Source organism: Scardinius erythrophthalmus, assembly GCF_964197995.2.
Source record: "Scardinius erythrophthalmus genome assembly, chromosome: 3".
NCBI classification, from domain to species: domain Eukaryota; kingdom Metazoa; phylum Chordata; class Actinopteri; order Cypriniformes; family Leuciscidae; genus Scardinius; species Scardinius erythrophthalmus.
Window position 1 is genome coordinate 49441668 of NC_138223.1, and position 24378 is coordinate 49466045.

General features: G+C 37.9%; 1 protein-coding gene across 1 annotated transcript; it reads right to left on the reverse strand.

Annotated features, from left to right (window-relative positions):
• Positions 1 to 4979: 4979 nt before the first annotated feature.
• On the reverse strand, positions 4980 to 23860 carry LOC308688874 (B-cell receptor CD22-like; the record flags this gene model as incomplete). Its single annotated transcript, XM_081362314.1, has 8 exons — positions 4980 to 5037; positions 5242 to 5394; positions 8307 to 8406; positions 8490 to 8732; positions 8844 to 9098; positions 13553 to 13801; positions 13900 to 14235; positions 23803 to 23860. The coding sequence occupies 8 exons, from the start codon at positions 23858 to 23860 to the stop codon at positions 4980 to 4982; spliced, it is 1452 nt and encodes a 483-aa protein (XP_081218440.1).
• Between the last annotated feature and the right edge of the window lie 518 nt (positions 23861 to 24378).

The window sequence follows — 24378 nt, forward strand, 5'->3', positions numbered from 1 at the left end:
AACATAAATACAAATATACAAAAATACAGGCACATATATACATACATACATACATACATGCTGCATAAGTGTATGGAGACTGTAAGGACATCAGTAAAACCTTCATAAACTGCAGTATTCAAGACTTATAAAAACAGTATAGCTGTGACTATAGCATGACACTCATGTTGAAGTCCACATTTAAACCTTTGGGATGTAAGGCATCCAAAGTATGAATCCAGTACAGTTCCCTTTGGCATAGCACTTTATCAATGTTGCCACCTCTAGGTAATTTAATCTGCTCAATTCCCTGAAAACGGAGAGAAGAGACTAAATGAGCACACTCTGTAAAGTGAAAGGCCACAGGGTAGTTAGGGTCAGCACGTCTGATAGAGCTTTTATGCTCACTGATCCTCTGTTTTAAACTACGTGTGGTCTTTCCCACATACACCATGTCACAAGGACATCTTAAAATGTAGATAACATTCTTAGTTTTACATGTAATAATGCCCTTCACATTGTAACTCTTACCGGATCTGGGGTGTTTGAAGTTATAGGTCTTGTGTGTATTATTACATTGGGCACAATTGCCACAGGGATAGTTACCATCCCTAAGGGGTGCTAAGAGTGTTTGGGTAGAAGCTGATCTTATACATGCTTTAACTACCCTATTGCGGAGGTTAGGGCCCTGTCTGGACACAAACAAAGGTGGATCCTTAAATTTATCCTGAAGAGAAGAATCATCAGATATTAGGTGCCAATATTTCATTATGGTGTTTTTAATTATAAAGGATCTTGGAGTAAAGGTAGTTATGCAGGAGACAGAAAACTTTTTATCCTTTTTAACACTCTTTTTCAAAAGGTGTGGCCGTGGTGTGGAGAGGGCGATATTATATGCCTCTTCAATACATTTAGTGGGATAACCCCTGGCTAGAAATCTTTGCTTCATATCTATAGCATTCTCCTTAAACTCTTCAATTGAATGGCAAATCCGTCTAAGTCTATAAAATTGACTCTTAGGCAGGCTGTTTTTTAGGGCACTGGGATGCGAGCTGCTTGCCAGAAGGAACGAATTGCGATAAGTCTCTTTACAATAGTGGGTTGTGGTCAGTCTACCATCTTATAGTTTGATCCACATATCTAAGAAATGCACACGTTTGGAGTCAGATTCTACAGTGAATTTTAGATCTGAGCTCATCCTGTTGAGGTGAGTGGTGAATTCATTCAGCTCATCTTGGGACCCTTTAAAAATACACAAGACATCATCTAAATATCTAAAATATCTGATGATATTATTGTAGAAGGGATTTCTGTCCTCATTAAAAATAAACTGTTGTTCAAAGAATCCAACGTACAAGTTAGCATAACTGGGGGCAAAGGTACTCCCCATACTTGTGCCTTTAACTTGGAGTCTTGTGTAAGCATGGAATAAAAATAGCCCCACATCATCACATAGCCTTCACCATACCTAGAGATTGGCATGGTTTTATTTCAGTTAGCCTAATAGCTGGTTTGCATTTGGGTATAAAGTGTTTTAATTTTACAATATATGGTGTAAAAACGTCTGAGTGCTGCCCTCTTAAGGTTGAACGGTGGCTACTGCAGTTGAATTTTCCTATTGGATGTTGCGGTGGCAAGTGACGTAAGCGGTGTCAGGTGACGTAAGCAGGTTCCAGCTCACCACGCCCCTGGTACGAGCTCACCACGCCCTTGGTACGAGCTAGCGTAGATTTATCTCTATTGTACAGTGGGCAGGAGGGTACTATTTAGGTGTAGTGTTGCTGGTAGCAACAGCACTGCTGGACTGCATAGCTTTCCAGCAGACTTGGAAATTAGGCGCCAGTGTTTGCATGCACTTGGCCTGGAAGACCGTGAGTGTGAAACCTGCATTTTACGCGAAATTGTTTCTCCAACGCAATAGAGGTGGAAATGTGCTTCTCCACACAGCTCGCGCTGAAAAGTGACACAGTGCCAAATGCTGCTACTCCTGCATGGACTCCACCACCGCAGCGGCGTCTTGATGTGAGTGATCATATATATATAATCACAATTTATGGTTAAAGGGATAGTTCACTTTGAAATTAAATTTTGGTATGTTTTAGCTTACCTGAAGGGCATCCAAGATGTAGGTGTCTTTTTTTCCGCAGTAGTTTCAATTTTGATATTTTTAGGTCAAACCGTTCTTGTCTGTTAGTCATTTCATGCAGGTATATGGATACTGACTCAAAGAGCTTGCACAAAGTCCAAAATAAAACAGTTCCCCATCGTCCAAATTAAACAATTCCCCATCGTAAGTACACATTGATGGCCTAAGACACGAAACGAGCGGTTTGTGTGAGAAAACGAACAGTATTTATATAGTTTTTAGCTATTATAAACACAGCCGCGTCCAAATGATCTGAGGGCTCGGCGGGTATAGATATACTAGATGTCGCCTTGGCTACGGTTCCGTTCCAATGAACTGCAGTAGCGAAGGCGACATCTAGTGTATATATCTATACCTGCCCAAGGGGCGGGTATAGATATATACACTAGATGTCGCTTGGCTACGGTTTCGTTCCAATGAACTGCAGTAACCAAGGCGACATCTAGTGTATATATCTATACCCGCCGAGCCCTCAGATCATTTGGACGCGGCTGTGTTATAAGAGCTAAAAACTATATAAATACTGTTCGTTCTGTCTGCCTGCCTCTATGGGAATTTAACATAGGGGTGTCCAGACTTATGCACCCTATATTTTAAGGAAGAACATTTATTTATTTGCGATACATTATTCATTCACAAAGAAAATTGGTGTCCTTAAAGGTTGGATTTTTCCTAATTTTTTAAATTAAGGCATTAAGTTCAATTTCCAAAAGATGATTTTTTATTCCTCTTTTTAGTCAACTTTAGCATGGGTGTCTAAACTTATGCATAGCACTGTATAATATAACAAAAATAATCACCAATGGAGTCAAATAGTTTACTCTGAATAAGATCAGTGATTCGGGTCACTACATGATCTTTATCATCAACAAGCTTTCTTTTACTGTTTTGTCCAAACACAGTTACAATATAAAAAAAAAAAAAAAAAAAAGCTGTCAAACTGCCTAACCAAAGTAAACACTGATCACAATACTGGTGACATCAAACTAAACTATTATTTTCAATAAAGCATCATCATCTAAAGCTCTGGTAATTCTCAATAAGAGCTTCAGTGAGTATGGTGAGGCTGCAGACCTGGAGCCGGGAGATATACGGCACAGGCAGTTTTACGCCCCTGTTGTTCCTGATTCGTCCAGTAGGGGGAGGCTGTACAGCAACACGAACTGAGGTATGTTAAATAATCTGCTAAAGTTATTGTTGTTTTGCAATGATGCAACATTTATTATTTATAAACGATTATCTAAGGGTAGACATCAGTTCATTTCTAAATGTCAATAGATGGGTCTTCTTTTTAATTGTCTTTTGTTGCCTGTCTTGCGTGAGATGGCCTCTTCTGGTAAGACTCTGTTTACTCCTTGCATTAAAACACTCCACATGGTTTCTGGGGCAATATTACAGTAGATATTGGAAATGTGTGAACACACAAAAGACAAATTTATAATGAGCATATATGTGTGGACAGTCTGTATGTAAATCTCTCTAAGTAAAGAGTTGAACTACACACTCACTCAAATATTTTTTTATTATGTCCGACGTAAAACTCACATTAAAACTTTGCTCCCATATGTTTTTAATGTAGCCTACTGTAGATTTTGGTTTGAGTTGTTTCTTATAAATGAGATGGTCTAATTATCTCATTTATATATTAATTTACCTTTTTTCTTAAAATAATAAAAAAAAAATCTATCCAACTTTTGCTTTTTTTATTTTTTTATCAGTGAGCGTGAGCACTTTGACAGGATAGAAAAACAGTTAAAGAAGAGTGGCAAGCCATAGGGGGTCATCATAATTCATAAATAGTGTTAATAAATAACTTTTTGTGAACAACAATATTGTCTCTTTCTTCTAAATGGCCCTTGGAATTTTAGAAATGGGATACATTGTGTTTGTCTTCATAAAATGCTATGTAGGACACTGTTGTGTAGCTGTATGACGACCAATAGAGAATATTACAGCAGATATTTCATTGAGGATCCATATGATTACTCTATGTCTAATGAGCTAAATATGGTTAAATGTAACTTTATATACATTACACAACAGCATATATCACTCAGTCTCCTGTATATAAAAACCTACGTTCAATATAACTATTCACTGAGTGAAGAGAGTGAAGCGTGTAGATATTTTAATTTGTAGTGCAGATCATTCAACTGTCTATTGTTACACTGCAACGTTTATATTTAAATGAACACTAAATTAGTCAAAGTCTATGAACAGAACGGTTATTAATGTGTAAGTTTCGAGCGTCGATTTAATGATGTTATTTTGTCGTATATCCCCCTACTGGACGCATCAGGAAAAACAGGGGCGTAAAACCGTATATCTACCGGCTCCAGGTCTGCAGTCTCCCCATAGGCTTCTGTAGACTCTGGAATAAAGTCAGTCTGGTTAGTAATAAGTGAAGCTGGTAATGCTGTTTGTGGAGATGAGATTATGATGTATAAAATGTGAACAAGATTGTTCAGATTGTAAATGTATTTCTCTCTGAAGTTTATTTGATTTCTAAGCTTATGCCTAAAACTGAATACCAAAAATTCTGAGATATACACATAATATTGAGCTATATATATATATATATATATATATATATATATATATATATATATATATACATATATATATAAACAAAGTAACCAAAGCATCAAATACACAAGAAACAGACTTTACATCAGTCCAGACCACAATGACTGTCACTCTCTCACAAAGGGTCAAAGAGAACGAAAGAGTCTTAATGCGGGTGATGAACCTGTTTGTATTGGTTGTGGTCTGAACAGAGGGGTAAATTATTCCACAACTATCCAATAATCCATTTTCTAGTCTAGACTGATATCTGAACACAGGCTTCTGTCACTCATTTGACGCTGCTGTAGATCACTGATGAATCTTCCACAATCTGAACAGTTGATCGCCTAAACAATCAAAACAAACAGGAGCACAACAATATTATAGCTGATATAACATGTGCTGGTTGAGCTGGTGGTTAAGTTGGTACTGGTTAAGTTGGTGCTGGTTAAGTTAGTACTGGTTAAGCTGTTACTGGTTAAGTTGGTACTGGTTAAGTTAGTACTGGTTAAATTGGTATTAGTTAAGCTGGTTAAGTTGTTTTTTCTCACCTCACTGCAGCATCAGGCTGATGAACTCTTATTTCATCATATTGGCATTCATTCTCCTCTGCTCTCTTCGTCTCTGTCTTTCTGTGATGTTGGACAGTTGTGTACTGGATCTCCTCAGCATCTCTGGATTCAGGAGCTTTTCCTCTGAATCTTCTGGGTTTCACATTGGCATACAGAGAATCATTGGCTGAATCCGGTTCAGAAAGAGGCTTGTTGATTGCAGGAGAAGAAAAGGACAGAATGAGTATCAGAAGTGAAATAATCAAACTGACTGTAAATATACTAATGATTATCACATTATTAGAAAACAAATCTATATTAAAACTGAAACTATATCAGATATTTTAACGAAACCATGTAAAAAAATAAGTGATTTTTTTTTTCATAAAGTGATTTCTTTCTTCATGTGTCACACCACCTGAGGGCGCTGTACATACAGTTTGAGAATCACTGGTCTAAAAAGAAAGACATATTAGTTTATTAATGTTTTTACTGGATATTATTGATAAAGACTAACAATTTATATAGACTAACAATTGATAATGTTAGTTTTGATTTATTTTTGATTTATTAGACAGTAAAAAAAATAAATGCATAACATGAAGTCATCACAGTGACATTATACATTAATTAGTTTCCCATACATTTACAGTCTGAAACACAGATAACGCCTGATCGATTCATTCTCTGCTTTTGTGAAGTCATGTGTCATGAGCTTCTCTCTCTCTCTCTCTCTCTCTCTCTCTCTCTCTCTCTCTCTCTCTCTCTCTCTCTCTCTCTCTCTCTCTCTCTCTCTCTCTCTCTCTCTCTCTATTTTCCCACCTGTTCATCATTGTAATTAGCATTTGCGCTGCTTCTCTGTGACACCTGTTCTCACTTAAGTGACCTACTGTAGCTGAACAGGACATGAAACGCAGGTGCAGGGACTACATGCTATCTAAGGAAATTAGGAAGAGACTTCCAGATAACATTAAACAGTTAGAGGCTCTCAAATTCCTGTCACCGAGTCATGCTCTGTCATCAAGTAAGCCAAGGATTGATGATCTTCCCTTTTTCCACCTCTTTAAGGGAGATGTAGGAAAAGCAGAGCAACAGTGGAGAGTAATTCACACTCTGGAATGGAACAATGCAGAAGATTCTGCATACACAGATACTGCAGGTGATAGAAACTTTGAAGATCTTGGAAATTTTGCATTGAGTCTTCTTGCTCTACCATTCAGCAATGCAGCAGTTGAGCGTTCATTTTCCCAAATGTCACTGATAAAGAACAAGCTACGAAACAGGCTAGAGCAGAATTCTTTGCTAAATATAATGAGGATTCGAGCTTACATGCAAAGAAGAAACATATGCTGCCATGAGTTTAAACGATCATCACGGATGCTTTCTCTCTTTACTGCTGAAATCTATTCAGCACCACCTGAGAAGGGTGGGGAAGAGAGCACAAATGTCTAAAATAAAACAGCCCTGTGATTGTATATAGTTCTGTTCAAAGCTGTACTCAAAATGAGGCTCCAGTTAGACCATCTAAGAAGAAAATGTTGTGAAAAGTTCTGAAAAAAGAGAAGACAAACAACAACAAAAACAAAGTGATGAGGTGACAAGTGTTCAAGTTCACCCAGTAAGCATATTGGTAATAATATTGATAAAAGCCAGTGCATGTTAATTTAGTTTAACAGTGTGTTAATTTTAATATTGGTGCTTGTGTGTAAACAGAACAACCGCAGATCTGGAGAGAAAAGCATCAGAGAAAAGTGCTGAGAAGAGGAAAAGTAAGTGCAAGTTAGTACTTCTGACTAGGGTCAGAAAATATCAGAGCGGACATGTTCTTATTTGACCTTGATTGTATGAGATTGTGTATAAAAAAATAAATAAAAAAAAACACTGTGTGATATTAAGAATTTGGGTAAGACAAAAGGCCAAAACTTTAAACTTATACATGTATACATTTATTTTAAGGCCCTTTGTGGGAATCCAGCTGTTATCTAATCTGATTGGACACTGGAAAATTGGGATAGTTTTCATTCCATTTGGGCAGGTTTTGAGTTGGCATTGGGCTGGAAATATTTCTGGGACCTGGCAACCCTGTCTAGCGCTGAAATGTGTTGTTTTTTACAGATACGGATAACGGATACTGTGTTCTCTTGTGGCTCGCACACAGTCTTCACTCGGATGCACGCTTCAATCCGATTTGGAGACTCTATATTCGTGCCAGTGAAATTACAAAACAAAATGCACACAAACGTGTCCCTGCCTGATATACAACCACTGATAAACATAATCGGTTTTGAGAAAAAAAAAAAACTATACGAGTGCGAATTAGAACCCACAACCTCTGACACGCTTGGCAAAAGTTCTGCCACTGGACCATTTAAAAACTCGCCACTAAAATTCTCACCACTAACAACATATATTAGACCTCATTAAACGACAAATTAAACACAATGTACTATTTAAATTGATTGTTGGACATCGTTATGTTATTGTTCATACATCTGATTTATGATTTAGCATTGTGTTAGCAATGCTTTTTTATTAAACGTGTATTTCATTAGTAAGCTACAGGACATCGTCTTTCAAAACATGACCTGCGCGAAAGAGAAAAAAAAAAATCCCCAGCACATTTCAAACCAAACTGACGCCCATGGCCCTACGTGAATTACCAGCTCTGCAAACTATCACAAGAGTCTTCCGTTTCTGCTGACCTACTGTCCACTGACTGTGAGTTTATTCCAGTTCTGTGTCGCTGCACTACAGACTGCCTGTGTTAATCCTTCATTAAAGACTATTGCAAGAACTTGCCTTTGTTCGTGGATCCTCTGTTTCTTCTGACATCATGTTTAGATTTACATCTTTCACTGTGAGATCTTCAGATTTAACACTCCTCTGTTTCTTTCTGTTATAATCACAGACATTAACAGCATATGGATAAATGTATCAATTTAAATGAAAATATGAATGCTGTTTTTGAAGATTACTAATAAAACACAAAATAATAATTGCCTTTTACATCAGACCAAAAGTGAACTTGTACAATCACTGCAGTTTTTTTTTTTTATTAAACTCACATTATAAACAGGATAAAGATGATGATGAAGGTGATGATGAAGAATAATCCTCCAGATGCCGCTGTGATCACAATCACATTCCCAGCAGCAACATGATGAACTGAAAGAGGAAGATCATCATGATTAACTCTCCAAACTGATGAATGATGTGAAGATACAGGAGTGTGTTAATAAAAGCTTCACCTGTGACAGTTACAGCGTCTGATCTCTGAGATCCATGTTGATTGTGAGCCTGACAGTAGAAGCGTCCACTCTGTAGTGCACTGAAACTCTGTCCAGATCCAACAGCTGAGGGTTCATTCTCCTTAAACCAGCTGAAGTTCAGAGCAGGAGGGTTTGAGTCACTGATGCAGTTCAGAGTCACTGAATCTCCCTCCACTATTACACCAGATCCACTCATCAACACTGAGACGTTCCTGGGGGGGTCTAATAACAATCACCAAATTATTTAAGACCTCTGACACATTTTTAAAATGACTAATATGAACCAAATTAATCAAAACAGAATTAGCATCTTATGTTTTATAATAAACTTACACATGACATTTAAAGTCACATTATCAGAGTATTTCCCTCCATGTTTATTGATGGACTTGCACTTGTATTCTCCACTGTCATCAGAGCTGATCTTTGAGATGTTGTAGATTCTTCCAGATCCTACAAAAGTTCTTCCTTTAAACCATTTGATTTCTGCAGGAGGGTTTGAGTCACTGATGCAGTTCAGAGTCACTGAATCTCCCTCCACTATTACACCAGATGGACTGATGGACACTGAGATGCTCTTTGGAGGATCTAACACAGGAATTTTTTTTTATCTTTAAATCATCTACTTTAAACACAATCTCTGTTTAAAAAAAAAAAATAATAAATAAATAAATAAAAAAAATGAATCTTGTAAGGGTGGAATTCCTGCAGTGGTTCAAGCTGCAAGAACTGCCGAATGACTAAAGAAACGTTATTGGCAAGATGGTAGAAAACTGCACATTTCTTGTCTTTAACCACCCACTGCCACTTATACCAACGACGGAAATAAGTGCAGTTACAATAGCTTAATATTTGTGGGAGAGCGTTGCTATAGATAGTGATGATATTGTATTGCAATATGTAGCACTTCAAAGTCAAATCCGAATCAAAACTAGTTAGCACATTAGTTGCAATTGAAAAGGTTTAATGACAAATTATGGTTATGGTTACACCTAAAATAGTTACAAAATATATGTATGAGATGATGATAACTTATATTATTAATTGTACCCAGCATATATGAAAAATGTTACCTGAGAGAGAGAGAGAGAGAGAGAGAGAAAGAGAGAGAGAGAGAGAGAGAGAGAGAGAGAGAGAGAGATAAAGAGGAGCCTCCAAGAAAGGGACCCAGAGAAGAAGATAGCCAGAGCATCAAAGAGACAGAGCAACAGTTACAATCTTCTTTTATCCTTTCCTTGACCATGTGACTAAAACCCAACTGTGAGACATTCAAACTGACCAATCAGATAATTACACTTCCACCACTGTACTAAAGGTGTGACAATTCATCGACCCCCCAAAGTACAAACATTTGGCCTGCAAGCCTAGATCACTATCAGCCCCTCTGTGCCTTAGGAACTCCAAATGGTCATTGTCTCTGAAAGAGGGGGTAGAAAATATATTTTCAATCCTACAAATTCCCCCCTTGGCACCGTTGGCCACACACATGGAGTCCAAAGGTGACACAATCCATAAAGACATGCTTTCTGTTGCGTGTAGTTGTATCTTCAGACTTTTCGTCCAAGCTTGTTGCAATCTCAATTGTTAATGTTCAGTCTTTGTTCTCCTTCAGCCTTGCATGAGGAGGCTCCATTAAATGGTGTTGCACCGTTCATAGATGCAAATCATCCATCGAACACTTCACACCTCCACAAGAACAGGCACTGAATCTGGGAGCAAACGCTGGTTTCTCTTTATGAGACGGGTCACAGAATGTGAACTTTGGTTGCAGGGATCCTGCAATCTTAAAAGAGCATAACAACAAACAGCAAAAGCAGACACATGGCATTTGTCATTGGTCAGAGGATTGATATGGTCAGATTAAAATTAGTCTTTGGCAAAAAGCCCTTAAATTGATGTACTTAAAAAGATGGTCAAGGGAGAATAAAAGAAGATCTCACAAGCTCTTACACTCATTCTGGAAACATTTAAATAAATTGCATTATAACAAAACAACAAATGCTGGTTTAAAACCCCATTTCATGAAGAGTATCAGCAAAATATTCAGTGTAACCAAACACAGAGATTCAATTCAATTAACGTCCATAAACATTGTTGCAAGTAAAATGGACACAATACAAATAAGCAGAAATCAAATCAGTTTCAGAAATGTTTCAAAAGCATTATTGAGAATACAAATATTTGTACTTGGTAAAAATGAAAAATACTGACATACATTTTAAAAATTCAACTTGGTGAGACAAATGATTACTTAAGTGATAAAGTAAAACCAAAGAAAAACAAAACAAACAATTACTGGATGCAATTCAGTTATAATTCAGTCTAGATGTAAAGACTTAAATAACATTGTATGCATTAATTTTGTGAGGCAGAATCAGATAGATGCAGATTTGTCTTTGTGTGAAGATCAAATTATGTGGCTGCATTTAGCTGTGGCTATGTGTAAATTCATCATGCCCCAAAACAAAGGTGAGGAGGTTTTACAATTGTGATGCAAATTTGGCCCTGTTGTTGTAACAGGGAGCCAGCATGAGAATGTGAGTATGAGGTGTGATCTGGCTCAAAATGTTCCCACACCATTGTTTCAGTTAAATGAGCATGAGAAAAAGTGCAAAATTCAGAGTTACTGAATCCTGTTGTGAGGAAAGCATTTTCATGGTTAATGCAAATTGTGATTACCATTGTGGCCACATGGCAATTCTTTGCTCCTTTACGTGGTTTTACTGCAGCTATATGGAAAAATAGCAGAGTTTCCACTAAGGAGACAAACAAATTCAACATAGTCACACATGCAACTTGAAATTGCTATGCAATTCCAGTAAACAGTTATTCCAGTTTACACAAGATACATGGTCTAGAATTCTTAGCATCTACAACCTTTTAACCTAAGTGTTTCATACAACACTTACAGTAAAGCAATCATGTGTTTTAAAGAATTAACTTAATTAGCCAATGTGCACATGTAGCACAAACAACTATAATGTGTGTTCTATGAGCACAATGTGTTACGCACAATTACAAATTTGAACATACAAACAGGATCATTGCAATTTGGATATTAAACTTCTTGCTATTGGGCTACTAACCCACTAGCAAGTGAAGTTAATAGCTGAAGGCCTTGCATGAACAAAGCAGTTAACTCACTAAGAGTTTTACCTGTACGTGCAGATCGCTGATTTTTGCTCTTAGAAAGTGGTTTACTATTTTTCTGAAAATAAGGAGGAGGTCTGCCCCTTCCCAGTGACCAGCATTTTCCCTCTATATGGCCTATTTTCTGACAGGAACTGCAAAACCTGCTTTCTTTACCATAGGGATGTTTGCTACGTTCTCCTGGAGTTTGAGGGTTTTCGCGACTCTCTAATGCTTGTACACCATGCGTTCTGGTACATGACTCTGCGCTATTATGGTGTTGCATCACCTTAAGAACTGAAATAGGCACACTTTCTTGGTCAGTTGCACATGCATTTTCTGAACTAAATGATTCAGATTCATTAGAGCAAGTCACCTCCTCTAAGAAGCGAACGTGCTTTTTAGTCCCATTGCTGTTAAGCATTTTGGGAGACAATTTAGCATTTAGCTTAGCCTTGAGTTCTGCAATGATTTCCTTGTGATTTTTACACTTTTCAGTCAGGGCTAACTGCTCAGCTAGTAATTTATCTAGCTGTGTTTGAAGATCTTGAATCTTTGCCTCAGACTTTTGTGCCTCTGCACTCTTAGATTGCACTTCTTTACATTTAGCATCTATACTTGAAGATAGACATGTTGTTAACTCACGTAGCCATTTAAAGCGCATGTAGTTTAAAGCTTCAATTATTTCACCATGTTTTGATTTCTTATCATGTCTACCAAGTATTTGCCAATATGTGAGAATTTCATCATCTGAATTGAGATTTTTTGGTACATATTTGCTGTTCAAGATAGGCTCAACTTTTTTGCTCCATAAAGCAAACAATACATCACTATTATCAGATTTGTTCCCTTCCATCCCCGAGGAGATCTGAATATTCACAATATGTGCAAATTATACAGTAATGGGACTGTTAAAGCTATTCAAAACCTTCTAAATTCTGTTTCATTCAATTCATGCAAATGGAGACATTTCCTATCATACCATTAAACAATGAAAACAGACTTACCCATCCCATGGTCAGAAGGTCAGCTTTAATCCATTCACAAAATCAACTGTGAAAAATGTCCTCATTCTGATCAAAGTGAATTTCAGAAAACACACTGCAAGGGATCCCGGGTTTCGGCACCATCTGTAAGGGTGGAATTCCTGCAGTGGTTCAAGCTGCAAGAACTGCCGAATGACTAAAGAAACGTTATTGGCAAGATGGTAGAAAACTGCACATTTCTTGTCTTTAACCACCCACTGCCACTTATACCAACGACGGAAATAAGTGCAGTTACAATAGCTTAATATTTGTGGGAGAGCGTTGCTATAGATAGTGATGATATTGTATTGCAATATGTAGCACTTCAAAGTCAAATCCGAATCAAAACTAGTTAGCACATTAGTTGCAATTGAAAAGGTTTAATGACAAATTATGGTTATGGTTACACCTAAAATAGTTACAAAATATATGTATGAGATGATGATAACTTATATTATTAATTGTACCCAGCATATATGAAAAATGTTACCTGAGAGAGAGAGAGAGAGAGAGAGAGAAAGAGAGAGAGAGAGAGAGAGAGAGAGAGAGAGAGAGAGAGAGATAAAGAGGAGCCTCCAAGAAAGGGACCCAGAGAAGAAGATAGCCAGAGCATCAAAGAGACAGAGCAACAGTTACAATCTTCTTTTATCCTTTCCTTGACCATGTGACTAAAACCCAACTGTGAGACATTCAAACTGACCAATCAGATAATTACACTTCCACCACTGTACTAAAGGTGTGACAATTCATCGACCCCCCAAAGTACAAACATTTGGCCTGCAAGCCTAGATCACTATCAGCCCCTCTGTGCCTTAGGAACTCCAAATGGTCATTGTCTCTGAAAGAGGGGGTAGAAAATATATTTTCAATCCTACAATCTGTACTCACACATGACATTGAGCTGAACATCGGGAGAGATGTGAGTGTGTCCGTCTACAGCACAGCTATATCTGCCTGAATCCTCTCTTCTGACTGACTGCAGCAGGAGTTCATTGTTTCTGTCTCTTCTCTCAGTTAATGGCTGTGAGTTTCTGTACCAGATGAATGTTGCTCTGTCAGTCAGAGCGCAGCTGCTTTTACATCTCAGAGTGACTGAATCTCCCTCTGTCACTCTCTCAGGAGACTCCACCTGAAGATCTGAACACAACACACACATTATATCTAGTGCTGCTGTCATACACTGATAATTATTCAACATAATGCACAGAAGAAGAGATAAACCTCACCAAACTCACCTGTGACAGTAAGAGTCACTCCTGGAACACCAATCCATTTCTTATCAGGTTTATCAGTGATGAATCTGAAATAGTACATGTGTGAATCCTTCAGTGTCACATGACTCAGTCTGATGGTGCAGTTCTGCTGTTTATCTCCCAGATACTGAAGCCTCTGACTGTATTCAGAGTCCTCAGACAGATCTGGAGTGTCTATACGTTTTTTTGTCCAGAACACTTTCATGATCTGATGTCCAGTAGGGTATGTATAAGTGCATCTCATTATCACTGTTGAGTCCTTTAGTGCACAGATGTGTGAAGGACTGTAACTCACACTCCAATCAGCACTAGAAACCCCTGAAACACAGAATTCATCATGATGAAAATGTTGTTTTATAAATTACAACAGACCATGAAAACAGCCTTAACATGCTGATTCTTGATGCCTGTGCGTGTCTGAATGTTGTTCATGCAATTGTTTTTAAATAAAAAAAATTGGAATATCTGATCTGAATCATGGCAATATTAACATTGAAAAATTTGAGATTATTAACAACCCACTTTTAATCAGGGATGAGATTTGTGACTCACTTCACTAAATGATAATGAAAATTATATAACCTGATAATCTTTGTTTTTGGCTTCATTACCAATAAATAATGTGTTTACACTTTACAAAAAACCACAAACTAACATGAAAACGTCAGGAGTCAAGAGCCCAACTAATGCAAACACTGATCAGCACTATTTCTCATATTCGTCAGTTATTTTGCTTTATTTTCTAGATTTAATCATAGGCTCGTTCTTACGTACTAGAGCACATGCTCTTGAAAATATCTTGACAAACTAAAAGACGTAAATGACATTTGTATGTATTCTTAATAAAATATATAGATTGTACTGAATGTCAGCTTGCTTATTTTGCTCAAGATAAGTATTTATTAAGTCCACATGTCATGCAAACTAGAAACTCTGCTTCTAACCACAGGTCAAGAGCTGTTGTTCCAAACACACAACTTTGCGATGCTGTTTACGAATGTTCATTAGAACTATAGTTTCGGGAAACACAGACTCGTTGAACTCAGGGGCGTGTCTAGAGGGGGGGGCACGGGGTGGCACCCCCCCCCCCCCCCTTGAATATGATTGGCCCCCTCGGTGCCCCCCCAACATCATTGGGCTAGATTTACTGTCAACATGACAATGCCCAACGCCATTGGATCAGAGCGCTGTCAATCTCTGCTTGATTTGCGATTCGCAAAGCAGAATCACTGGTCCACGTTTTTCAAACAGGAGAGAGAGACACCTCGACACGTCACTGTTTATGGTATACACACTCAATTACAGTATATATTTTGAAATATCGCACCGTATGTTAGTGTGCAAGGACCTTAACGTTAGATTAGCTAACATAACTTCGTCAGAATAACGTTACTGAATAGAGAGGACTTGTCAGTGTTATTCAGCGGCAGCGCAATCCACCACATAAATATAAAAGAGATATACTACTTTATGTTGTTTTAAAGACTAAAGGCACTATAATATTTGTCCAAAAAAGCCATGGCATGGTAAACATTAAAATGTGAGAACGTAAACTAACACCATAACTACATGCAACTCTGTGTAATTTCGATGCTCCAAGTGGGATTCAGGCTGGGGACTCCAGCATGGGAGTCAGGCACACTAACAAGGAGGCTAAAGACCGCAGTCTCTACCGTCAGTCGCTAGTGTGCCACTTGAGGCCAGGGGAGTGAGGTTTACACGCACAGCTCTCAATGGCTTACGTCTGTTACACACCTCATAACCTTGCACTGCAGTTTAGAGGTCCGATCCTAATATCGTGCAACACAAGATTAAATTTCCCAATGAAAGACAGTAGCGGTCGGTAACTCTGGTGTATTTTGGATGGGAGCGTGTGGTCTGACAATAGACCGTCCACTCCAGACATCCATTGACAACAGCGTATCCGCGCTTGAACTTGAAGTGAACAAAACATACTGCAGTGGGGAAATTCACACAGTTCCCAGTTCCTGCCCTGAGCAACCTGGCATGATATGTTCTGTGCATCCCGGCCACGAGTGCACCTTCAGAGAGAACATTCAGCCTTTGTGCTAGCATTTTGGAGGGGAGATGTAGGCTACTGAAACTGTCGTCAATCAGACATTCTGCTCCTGCATGGATGTTTACATTTTTTTATCTCATTTATCAGTAGTAAAGCTAAGCCAACAGTTTCCGTTTATACATATTTTGGGCTTTTGAGTGACAGATGTTTTATTTAATTTAGACTATTTTTGTCTGTGACTTTTTTTTTTTTTTTTTTGTGAATTTGCTTGATCATTTACAATAGAGATTGATCGCTAGCTGCTAGAAACATATGTTGTATTCACCAAAGTTAACGCTGACTGCATAGTTCTAGCTAATTACATCCTTGTTTTGGTTTGACGAACATGAATGTCAGTTTAGAAAGAAAAATGGATTTACCTGTTCTGCAAAAACAGAGCACCTGAATGTCGGATTGGAAGCCCTTCTGCCGGCGGAGTTCTCGCCACCTTTCGAGGGTTTTTCCGATGTAAATTCGGTATTTCACGCGTTCCTTATCCTTGACCCTCTTCTTTGCAATTTGTTCATCGGAACGTAGTCTCTTTGGTCGTGTGTCAGCCATAATTCAAACTTCCCTCTTCATGCTTCTCTCTCCTCCACACCCCCTTCATGTGTACGCGCACTAACCCCCCAGACCCTGCCCTCAAATATTTATAAAATAGACAAGCCCATTGACATGCCTCAACCAAACGTCATGCTTCAAAAGTAAATACATCAACATACCACAGAAAACTGCTCATTAATCATCAAAAAAACTGTAAGAACTGATTTTCCTGTTAAAACAAAACTCACCCTGCAATAACGCCATAAAATGCACCCTGGACAGCGGACAACAAAGGCAGAGCACAGAACCTTGTACTGCCCAAACTTATCTCATTGTTCCCCTGTTTGACTTCAACTCATCCCCCCTCTCCCTCCTCAAGGCACTGAAAGTTCATTAAGAATGTCTATATATCACATATGATGTATCTTGTGAATATGTTGTTTTTCCTTTTCATGTTTGGTGTCATTTTAAAGGGCACAGTGCGATTGGTAAAATGGTCTTAATTTCATTGCAGTCATTGGTTTAATGAAAAAGATTGAAGAACTTAGGAGAATCCTGTATCTCCTCTCTGGCTGATATCTCTTTACGATATCTCAAGAAACCAGGTGCTACCCCCCTGGGGTACATGGATTGGCCCAACCAACTCTAAACAACATTTGTTTAACCCCTTTTGTTCTGGTCTGGTATTTAAGGTGAGGGGACAGAGCAATCATTGGGAATCTTTTACCGGGATCATCCCCCACACAGTAATGCATGGCAGTATTTTCCTGTTGGAAAATCCTGACACATTACTGTGTGTCTTTGTCAGGAGAACATTGCTTACTTTTAGATTCATCTTTGAGTAAATGTATATTTGAATTGGCTTTTAATAAATTACTTCTGTAATTGGCATAATACATTTTTACCTGACAAATAAATGTTACATCTTGATTTATTCTGAAGTATTCTGAAATCATTATTTTAATATATTTAAGGAGGCTGGTGCTACCGCAAACTTAGTTAAGGTAGGTCAAACTACAGGCACATGAATGAACGGAGCAGTAGGCACGTCATCTTGGAGACCTGTTGATTTCTGTCTATCACTGGTTTAGCAAGTTGTATGGAAATGGCTAAAATAAACTACACTCTCTAGTCCGTAAGCAGTAGGCGACTGACTTTAGGGGTATATTAGCAAACCCTACATCCTCTGACTCAAATCAGAATTAACAAGTTTGTGTCCGTGAGAAACACGAATTGGCCGACGTGATCTCTGTGCGGCATTCGGGTCCATAACGTATTAATAACTGAAAGTATGGGATAATCAGGATAATCAAAGATCTAAATTAATTCATAATCGATGTTTATGATTAATTTCTAATCAGAAATACGATCTAAATTTGATTATCATTTGAAATTGGAGTCAGATCAAACGTAGAGCTAAAGTAATACTAAAACTAAGTTCCAATAGATTAAGTAAACTTCACTGGAGCGCTGAAAAGACATACACGCTTTAAACCTTCGCCAGGCCGTTGGATTCCGTCGTTGGGCCAATGGGTGGTCCTTACAAAGTGGTGACAGTCCCTCCGTGATTCTCCAGGTTGCGAGTGTCTTTTCAGCGAAATATTGGGACTTGCAACAAGTAAGAGAAAAAAGATGTCCTTCTCTTTCTTCAGCCGTTTGGTAAGTCAATTCTCTTTTGCCTTTTAGAAGTGTTGAGGGAAAATTCAGACGCACCTCACATAGACACATTTGTAGAATGGGTCGGCATACCCAGTTAGACCGGAGAACGCAAAATCCGGTGGGGCTTGAGAATTAGATAAAACCACATATCAGGGACATGATAGCGGCAGTGTAGATGAGAAAAGATATCCCTTGCTTTAACTTTACCTCCTTGTTTGCCAAAGCAACAAGTGATGAAACCTAAATTGGAATAACATCATCCAAATTTTATTCTGGTACTCAACAGAGGGTTGAAAACTAAAAACTTAAATTCTGAGGTAAATAATGTTGTTACATTTAATTATTTGCTTTGTTGCAACAACATTGCAACACTGGAAATAAGAAAATGGTCACGCTAACTTGTGAAAAAATCTTGTGATTTGATGAGCTAAAAGATAACAAGTAAAATTGTCTCACTTGAATCCTTTGTGTGTGAAGTGTAAAGTTGGACAAAACAGTGCAATGCAATTAGAATATTTCAAAAGAAATTATCTGGGAAAATGATTCCAGTCCTAGAGAACAGCTGCTATGCAGGAGTCCTAGGCTGAAATTTGGAAAAATACGCTAAATTTTAAAACTGATGCATATAATGACAATTATTGTGTTACTAGAGGCTTGTAACCAGGCCTGATAGTGTCAGAGGACATGCACAGCTTGTCCTTATCTTATGAGATAATTTAGACAAAGACCTATATGAATTACATCAAAGTAATCATGGTTCTTTGAAAATCTTTTAATAGTGTCAAAAAGTTCATGACTGATGTCCCGTATATGGTTTAAACAACACCATTTAAGGCTCAGTCTTATAAAACATAGCTTTAATTTGGTTTTATACCAGACTTTGCAATCACTGCATTATTGTATGCTTTCGAGGTCTCAAAAGAGACTGATAAAAGCAACAAGCCATAAAACAATCTTGGCGCCCTCCATGAGACCTGTTTGTCCAACCTTTCTTTCATATTTAAATAAGATTCTTAAAAGAATGCAACTGATAACATCTCAGCCTAAAATAAGATAATTGTGTCCAATTCTAAATTGTAGTCACAAAAATCTTTAAATTGAGCAATGATTTGACCCATGTTTCTCAATGCCTGCAGTCCATTGAATGTTCACAGCATCGAAGCAGCTGTAACTGGTTTCCAGTTTGGGTGTTGCTGTGTACACAATGCTAATGCCAGCACAGCTGGAGCTGCAGGGCCAATCACCTTCTAAAAGATCAGTGAGAAGATAACAAGTCAGTTTGGACAAATTACTCAGTAGAAACCCCCGAGACCAGAAAATAAAATTGGTTTGATTTATACAATTTTATAAAATATAATTTATATTATGACCAGATTGTAATATATCTTATATTGTAATGGCCAAGAATGGCTTTAATCTCGTGATGATTCAGCATTGGGTTAGAAGAAAAAAGAATGTTTAATGAGAATTAAAAGAATCAGAATGTAGAAAGATGGTACGTGTATGTAGGGAACAAGAAGGAGGAACACTACTAGTGTTGGGAGGAATGAGATAATAAATGGTTAGAGAAAGTATTGGTAAGAAAGGAAACTGAAAGGAAGAATGAATCAGAAAGAACTTCTTTACCTTCTATTTGTGCAAAAATCTTTAATGAGAGAAATTACAATGCCCAGTATATACCAACTAAAATGATCAACCTGATTACCATGTCTTAAATGTCCATCCAAATCCACAGGATGATTTCATTTTGATCTAATAGATCTTTAACCCAGTAACAAGGGGAGGTACAAATTTAAATTTTCTCTTGCAACAAAACCACAAACAAAGTGGTGCAAGTGTTAAACTCCTCTCTAGGAGCTTCATCTCACATGGGATCTGATCAGGAAAGGTATTTTACTGTACATGTAAGAACAGTTGTGTGAATTTAAATATCAGGCAGAAAATCTACAGTCTTTATGGACCACAGAGATCCAAATGGTCAAGAGTTGAATGGCACCATAAATTCCAAAGGCTAAAACAAACAAGCACAGCACCACCCCTGGTGATCTAATTGCTCTAAACACAGATCTGGCTAGTGTAAATAAACAATATCATGTAAAGAGATTTCCCTAGCAGACCTGAGGGTCCTAATGCTCACAACACAGCAGACTGTTTGAGTTTAGATGCAATAGCAGTCAGATCTGACTATTATCACTGTTTAATTGACCTTTTCTTTGCAAACACATGATCATGAGAATGATACATGTCTTTGTAAACAAAAACAAATTTTCTTCTAATGGCGTAAAATCTTAACAGATCAAAGCCATCAGTAACAACTGTCTGGCTAAAGCCATCAAATAAATATTGAGATAGACCATCTATCTTAAATGCAATTTGTATAAAGGCTCAAGATTAAACTGTGTTTTCCTCTCTAGGTCTATTTCCCTACAGGCTGACAAATGACTTTCTTTAGAACCAGATTCCACAAGGGTCTGGTTCTGCCTGCCTTAAGCAGGACACACAACTTTACATTAGGAGATGGGGGTGGAGAAACTTCCAAGGGGCCGCTCACACCTCATAACACTACAGAAGCAGCTCCTGTATGTGGCCTCCCGGTGTAGCACTGGAACTAAATTATGCAACACAAATTATGGTAGGATAAAACACCACCCATCTCCTGTACACAAACATACACAATACACACCATCACTATGGCAATCTTAGAACATCTCTACCTGGCATAGATCATAAGACTAACCAGGCCAAAATTATTCACATCATGCAATACATCATTTACCTTCATACATATAGGACAAGGAAAATTATTTTAATAATTTCTTTTCAGCATTACAGTCTTGTCAACTTCCTGTATGTAAATACTGTGCTGTGCATAGGACATGCATGGCTGTGGTCACACATCAATTGATTTAAATCCACATAAAAAATCTTATTGAGACCTATTAATTAATGCAACTGGTCTTTGGACAAAATATTTTTTATGTCCAGTCGTTAGCGTTGTTGCAAACCAGGAGGGCCCCCTAGTTTCCAACAAATGACTAATGACAATGATCTAAACAGCTAAATTTAAAATGCAGGCATTTCTATTTGTCAACTGAACAATTCAGACCTGCACTATTGAGTGTGACCTAGCCTGTAAATCAAATGCACAGAGGATGATTACAAAAGTTAAACCAGAAATTTAAATCTCTGTTTCTATACATTTCATTCTCTAATTGAATCGATTAAAACATTAAGTTTCATTGATGATTTGCACTTATAACAACTAATGTAGACAATTTTACAATTATGAAATTGTGTATTTCCATGTTTAATTATGTGATATACTCTAATTACTCTAATTATGCATACAACTAGTAAATATACTAGTTATGGTGACTTTCTGCTACCCGTCCTTGATTCATCCAGACCAAGTCTAAATCCCACTACCAGATCACTGCGGTAGTGAAGAATTTGGTGATCAAATTACACCTGTTCATTAAATATATGATTTTGAAGAAGAGACCATATTTACCACTCGCACCTTTGACTTTTGGGTTTCATATTTTTGAGTACATCATGTTTTGTTATCTTGTGTTCTTGTGTTTATCCAATAACTTTTCCTCATCTTACAATAACCACAAATACATCAGTGTTCAATTATTGCATGGTCATTCAAAAGTTGTTCAGGTGTCTTACACGCAGTGGAGCGTCATCAGTGAAATGATTCCTTCAACAATGGAGTTCTGATCTACCCGGCAAATGAAACCTTCTGCTTGAAGGTGACCGAGGACTTCTCAAATGGTCAGTTAAAACATCCTAGGGAGGACAAAGATGTTTCCGCAAAGCGTTATAATGACACTTTCCAATGACACTTTCTGATCATGCTGACCAACGCAAACAGACTTGATACAACGAGATCATTCTACAGACTGAATACCAACGCAGCCAAGTGCAGGTGGAAGCAAACCCGGCCAAGAGGGTCATGTGACACCCAGTCCGGCTGCTGCAGAATCCACACATTCTGCCATGCTTTCATTTTAATGTTCAACCTGTCGTAATGTTGTTATTTCAGGTGACGACTGGATTCCTGCACCAATCGACTAACACTGCAAACTACAGTGGTCAGGTCTGTGAACACTAAAAATGTGGAAACAGGAAAATGTCCAAAAAATGTCCCCTTAGGCCTGATCTAAATCTGTCCCAAGGGGCCAGGGGCCGTCTGTAAGAACTGATTTTCCTGTTAAAACAAAACTCACCCTGCAATAACGCCATAAAATGCACCCTGGACAGCGGACAACAAAGGCAGAGCACAGAACCTTGTACTGCCCAAACTTATCTCATTGTTCCCCTGTTTGACTTCAACTCATCCCCCCTCTCCCTCCTCAAGGCACTGAAAGTTCATTAAGAATGTCTATATATCACATATGATGTATCTTGTGAATATGTTGTTTTTCCTTTTCATGTTTGGTGTCATTTTAAAGGGCACAGTGCGATTGGTAAAATGGTCTTAATTTCATTGCAGTCATTGGTTTAATGAAAAAGATTGAAGAACTTAGGAGAATCCTGTATCTCCTCTCTGGCTGATATCTCTTTACGATATCTCAAGAAACCAGGTGCTACCCCCCTGGGGTACATGGATTGGCCCAACCAACTCTAAACAACATTTGTTTAACCCCTTTTGTTCTGGTCTGGTATTTAAGGTGAGGGGACAGAGCAATCATTGGGAATCTTTTACCGGGATCATCCCCCACACAGTAATGCATGGCAGTATTTTCCTGTTGGAAAATCCTGACACATTACTGTGTGTCTTTGTCAGGAGAACATTGCTTACTTTTAGATTCATCTTTGAGTAAATGTATATTTGAATTGGCTTTTAATAAATTACTTCTGTAATTGGCATAATACATTTTTACCTGACAAATAAATGTTACATCTTGATTTATTCTGAAGTATTCTGAAATCATTATTTTAATATATTTAAGGAGGCTGGTGCTACCGCAAACTTAGTTAAGGTAGGTCAAACTACAGGCACATGAATGAACGGAGCAGTAGGCACGTCATCTTGGAGACCTGTTGATTTCTGTCTATCACTGGTTTAGCAAGTTGTATGGAAATGGCTAAAATAAACTACACTCTCTAGTCCGTAAGCAGTAGGCGACTGACTTTAGGGGTATATTAGCAAACCCTACATCCTCTGACTCAAATCAGAATTAACAAGTTTGTGTCCGTGAGAAACACGAATTGGCCGACGTGATCTCTGTGCGGCATTCGGGTCCATAACGTATTAATAACTGAAAGTATGGGATAATCAGGATAATCAAAGATCTAAATTAATTCATAATCGATGTTTATGATTAATTTCTAATCAGAAATACGATCTAAATTTGATTATCATTTGAAATTGGAGTCAGATCAAACGTAGAGCTAAAGTAATACTAAAACTAAGTTCCAATAGATTAAGTAAACTTCACTGGAGCGCTGAAAAGACATACACGCTTTAAACCTTCGCCAGGCCGTTGGATTCCGTCGTTGGGCCAATGGGTGGTCCTTACAAAACTTCACTATAAACATCAGAAGAGAAGGAAAAATCGAGCAGCAACTAGTTGTTTTAGCGCCTCAGAAGTTGAAATGTAAGAGAGACTCACCGTGAATCATGAGCAGAAAGAAGATCAGAGGAAGAGGAGGAGCCATTCTGACCAACATCAGCATAACATATATCTATAATACAGCATTAAACATCACTTATATGCTCATAAACAGTGTATGTTCATCACCCTAAACAGCTCTTAGTGTTAATAAGATCTTTGCACATCTGAAGATTATTAATGCTCAACATCAGTGTGTGTAAATGAACTGATCATTAGATGAACAGAATATATTTCTCATGTCAGGAATCATGTGTTATATGAGCTTCATCTATAGAAATAATCATCAGTTTTCATTTAATTACGAATGGTGTTGAAGCTCTTCAGATCAACAGCAACCAAATGACTGACAGCATTAACACATGCACTTTTGAATCTAAAGATCGATTAGTAAATGATGCTCTTACCCGTTTCACCAACACTCATGACCAGTGACGAATGAACTGAATAAAACCAGCGTTGGGTTTTATGTGGTCAACAGGTTATATTTAACACAGGATATGATGACACTTCGACCAGTGTTGATAGCAGAGGCAAAGTTTAAACATGGCAACATCAGAGACAACATTAGACTAA